This window comes from Phaseolus vulgaris, unplaced genomic scaffold (genome assembly GCF_000499845.2).
Source record: "Phaseolus vulgaris cultivar G19833 unplaced genomic scaffold, P. vulgaris v2.0 scaffold_15, whole genome shotgun sequence".
In the NCBI taxonomy this organism is placed as follows: domain Eukaryota; kingdom Viridiplantae; phylum Streptophyta; class Magnoliopsida; order Fabales; family Fabaceae; genus Phaseolus; species Phaseolus vulgaris.
Genome location: NW_027174084.1, coordinates 766,144 through 770,655, shown reverse-complemented (window position 1 = coordinate 770,655; position 4,512 = coordinate 766,144). Strand labels below are relative to the sequence as shown.

Below are 4,512 nucleotides of genomic sequence, written 5' to 3'. Positions count from 1 at the left end.
AAGCTAAATTATGGACTTCATATTATGTTAGTAAAATACAAGTGTTAACTCAAATACATATATTAGTTTTATAAATGATTGAATTTATTAATGCATAGTACTAATTTTATTATTGTATATTAACTTTAATAGATACATCTATACTTACTTCTTTTATTCACAAGTCTTCTTACAAAAAGCATATACATTGTATAATGTAAAATCTGAAATATATTATACATTTCAGATTTTACAATCCAAATGTTTCTATAACGGAAATACTTTTCAAAAGGAATATGTTTTTTGACGTTGAAAGAAAAACTAAAGATAAGAAATTGTGATATGCTGAGATATGTATTTTTTAAGAGTTTTAATTTAAGTAAACTTTTAAACAGAAATGATAGAAAAAGAAATTGTGGTTTCGTTTGTTTCTGCTTCATGAATCACTTGACAAAGGTACCCATCCAAAAATCGGATTTAATGAGTAAAAATTCATGAAGTGAAGGACAATAAACCAACTGCTAGAAAGCACTAACAGATTTGAAAAAAATCCCTGCCTCTGCGTTGTGGTTTACCGGTCTAAACCATAATGTGTCATTGCTGAAGTATTTAACTGGTATATAAGCCCATGAAGTATTTACCATCTTCTGTGTGACACTTCATTCCGTTGGATAGGATAATTGCAAAGCATAGGACAAACTGTACCATCGACATACATTCCAGAGGAGCCTACCAGGAGAAACGAAAGCGTATAAACATAGGTGAATATCACCTCTTAATATTAGACGAATACAGAATATAATAAAAAACAAAGGAATATTCATGGCAATAGCTGGTGCACATATAATTTTCTGTTTTAAACATGTGAAGAAATTTGCTGATGCATAAAATGTGTTTAAAACTTTCATGCAAAATTCTTGAGTTTTAACTGCAACGGTTGAGAATCAAACTCAAACAATAAAACAGAAGTTGTAGAACAAGTAAATAAAACTTGTGAATTTTTACCTTAACATTGATATGTACTTACTATTATACCCATCTCTTTTGTGCAGTCGTGCTCTTATCTCCATTAAGAGATCGTCTTCTACTCTTTTTCAAGTCTCCACGAGCTGACAATTGCTTTTGGACTGAAGAAGAAGCTGCATTAGATTTTCGGCTACTTGAGACTTCTTTACGAGGACTAATGGATCGAGACTTTGAGTGGCGTTCAAAAACTGTACCTGATGAACTGGATACTTTTGCTGGTGTATGTTTCTGATCAATTTTGGAGGCAGAATTCTGTTTCAGGACAATATGAGCAGGAAGATCCGGCTCTTTGAAGACAGAAGAACTATCCGAATCAGAAGACGAGGAGCTAGTGGTGCTCTCCATATCATACAGAAGGTTATCTATCATAATACGCGGGAGCTGACTGTCATTTGAGCCACTGGCAGAGAAAGAGGGTCGACGAAGTCTTGTAAGCTGCACAACCTGCAGTTGAAAGAGCCCTTTATATATAAACCATTTGAAATTCATAGATACGAAATCCTTCTTGTTTTGCAGTGCTATGAGAGCTTACAGTATTGTGATGTATATTCATATTTTTTCCATGTTAATTCAAATTCCTGGGTTTGGCTTCTTATCATGAAATACATCAAAAAAACCAAAGTGGTGCGTCCCGGTTTTTTAAATATACCTTACTATATGCGTTCGTATTACCTTTTGTTCAAGAACCGACATGTCTTTCTTTAATTTTGAAATTGTTGTATTCTTCCTCCGTATAATGTCTTCTAATTCAGCAATCCTCTGTTTTAAATGGCAGTATTAGAAGTAATGAGTGAATTCAAACAAAGAAAAAAAAGTTACAAAAAAAGTTACCTTGCAATTAGCAACCTCGTTAGAGTTCAACAGGGTCATTAGCTCCTTTATTGTGGTATCCTTCTCTTCACAGTCCTTCCTAAGATTGTAAATATCTTGTTCTACAGCCAAATTGTTTAACTGAGGATGACAAAAGGGGGTGAAAAGTTATCTAAAGCAATATGAAAGAAAAAGTATATTTGCAATTATTATTCAAAAGATAATGGAACAAATAAAAACGCAAGGAAATAAATGGAAAAGAACGTAGCCAGAAAGTAGAAAAACGTAACAATTACAATTAACCACTTCCAATAAAATATAATTAAACGATTTCCATTAATTATCCTGGTTCCAGTTAAAATCAAGGTCGGGGAACGCAAAGAACCAAAATGTCTGATGAGTCACCATTTGCTCGAGTTACAGATCTCGTGTCAAAGTAACCGATGCTAAGATTTATGACCCACTTGTGAAAGAAAAATCACAATCAAAATTGCATAGCCTTGTAAAAACAGTCCAATAATTTGTTCAATTGAACATGAAAACGTAAACATTTATAAAATTATACATCCTATGCAAACACCACTCAAGCTTGAGTCATTCAAAACCCAATTAACCTATTTGAAAAAAGAAAAAAAGAAAAAAACACATTTTTAATTGTGGTCTGGTTTGATTATCAATAACTATTATTAAAATTTAACCGAACCAAACCAATAATTACTATATTAATATTAATATGTAGCATTATGTAATAGCATTTTGAATTTTCAATATTCGATATCAATAGTAGTATGTCATTCTAGGTGTTTTGGACATTTTGTTATGGTAGAGTGACATGCAAAATATATGACAGTAGAAAAAATAATAAGAGGTTTGTAATACAATTATTATCACATGTGTCACGTGTGGTTTTCATTGATTATTTCTTATAGTTATATAAATATAATTTTCAAGCCATGATTGTGACTCATTTTGAATTAAATTTTGTTGTTTAATTAGTTGTCAAATTCAAAAGCAATTTTGACAGCCATAAAATAAATTTGAAATTTGAAAAAGTCACTAAACAAATTACAAAAGATCAGTTCATTTAAATCAAATTTAACATTTCACTCAAACCAATGGTATATATTCTTTTGTATTTGGTTCATATGATTTTTTTATCTAAAACCAAATCAAACTACTAACACACCCCCAACCAAATGTAGTTAGATTAAATATTGGTCCCTTTACTCTCTCACACGACCCTAACAAAGATGAATCAGAAAAAAACACTACCTGGATATCAGCAGAAGAAGTAACACTTGAAGCCCAATCTGACATATCAGACATTCTTCGTTCCTCTTGATCTTCATTAGGGAAGGGCGTCTTATATTGCAGCACTTCATTAGCACCGGAGTTTCTAGCAACTGAGGCGCCCTGAAGGCCAAGTCAAGAGAGATCGAAGCCAATTAGACACATTATGAAGACGCATAATTGCAATAGCACTACAGCGACAAAAAGAAACAATAAAATTTTTCACCATTACCTCATTAACGGAAGCAGAGTGCTGTTCACAGTGCCAACAACCGCAATCAACAAGCTTAACTTTCTCAATTCCAAAAGTCTCATTCAATTGCAATTCCCCATCCTTGTCACACGAGTTTTCCATGGCTGTAGTTGAGTATTCTTTAGAATTGTTAACCAACTCGCAAAGAGTGTCAAGCTTCTGCTGCATGCTCGACAGCACCTGGTCCTGCCAAAGTGCAATAAAATCACAAAACAAAATCGTAACAAACAAAAAAAAATCTTAAAAACAAAATTACACTCATTCATAAACAAACAAGCAAAGAAGAAAGAAATTTATCTCACCAAAAAAATTAAAAGAGAGTGCATAATATATTTATTGCTCATTTACATATTACAATAGATTTGAATATTAATTTCGAAAGCGAAAACGGTTACGGATTTGAACAGGTAATATAGAGAAGAGCGCGTTACGAACTGTACCCTTAGTTCAACGGATTTATTGAGGTGGCATATGCGAAGGTCTTTTCGAGAGCGTGCAGCGGCGGCTCCAATGACGGCGACTACGAGGAACCTTTGGATTGGAGGGAAGAGGTTCCAAGCGAGGGCTAGTTCGGCGCTTAAGCCACCGCCGATGGTTCGCGCCGAGCTGGCTTCGTCGGCGTTGAGGAGCCTTCCCTGGAGCGATAGCCACGCCGTCGGCTTCTCCGACGAGACAGGGCGGCTCCGCTCCACGAAGCTCGCGGAGAGGCGGCGGCGAGAGGCGGAGAGTGCGGCCACAGACACGAACAACGGAGGCGACGGAGCGCCGTCACCGTTAGCAGCTGCGCCCATGGAAGCGTGATTGAAGTGAGACGCAGCGTTTGAGTATTTGCATTCAAACTTTTGAAATTGAGAGGGAAAGAATAGAATAAGCCATGGTTATGGTACAAGACAAAGTATTGAAACGGTGAAATGGTGAATGAAGACAAAGACAAACCTTACAAATAAAAATTAAAACCCCTTTCACGCGATTCGTCACACCTTTTTCTGTACCCTATTTCCCACTTTTCTGAATATTTTTCAAACTAGGAAGAAAATATTTGTAGATATTAAAATATTAATTGTCAAAGTTTTATCAAAAGAAAATTAATAGTCTTAAAATAAATAAATAAATGTTAATGACTGTATTATGCATTGCACAAATATTTTTTATTG

General features: G+C 34.6%; 1 protein-coding gene across 4 annotated transcripts; it reads right to left on the bottom strand.

Moving 5' to 3' along the window:
- Positions 1-377: 377 nt before the first annotated feature.
- LOC137817078 (uncharacterized) lies at positions 378-4,278 on the bottom strand. Of its 4 annotated transcripts, none has more exons than XM_068620306.1 (8): positions 3,799-4,278; positions 3,338-3,544; positions 3,088-3,228; positions 1,837-1,956; positions 1,678-1,764; positions 1,200-1,449; positions 985-1,118; positions 378-708 (listed from the first exon to the last, which is right to left on the bottom strand). In XM_068620306.1, exons 1-7 carry the CDS (start codon positions 4,147-4,149, stop codon positions 1,009-1,011), a joined length of 1,266 nt encoding a protein of 421 aa, XP_068476407.1. In that variant the 5' UTR covers positions 4,150-4,278; the 3' UTR covers positions 378-708; positions 985-1,008. The 4 variants fall into 4 exon arrangements, with proteins under 4 accessions (XP_068476407.1, XP_068476409.1, XP_068476408.1 ...); XM_068620308.1 differs by having other exon boundaries at positions 985-1,106; XM_068620307.1 differs by having other exon boundaries at positions 1,007-1,106; positions 3,799-4,277.
- Between the last annotated feature and the right edge of the window lie 234 nt (positions 4,279-4,512).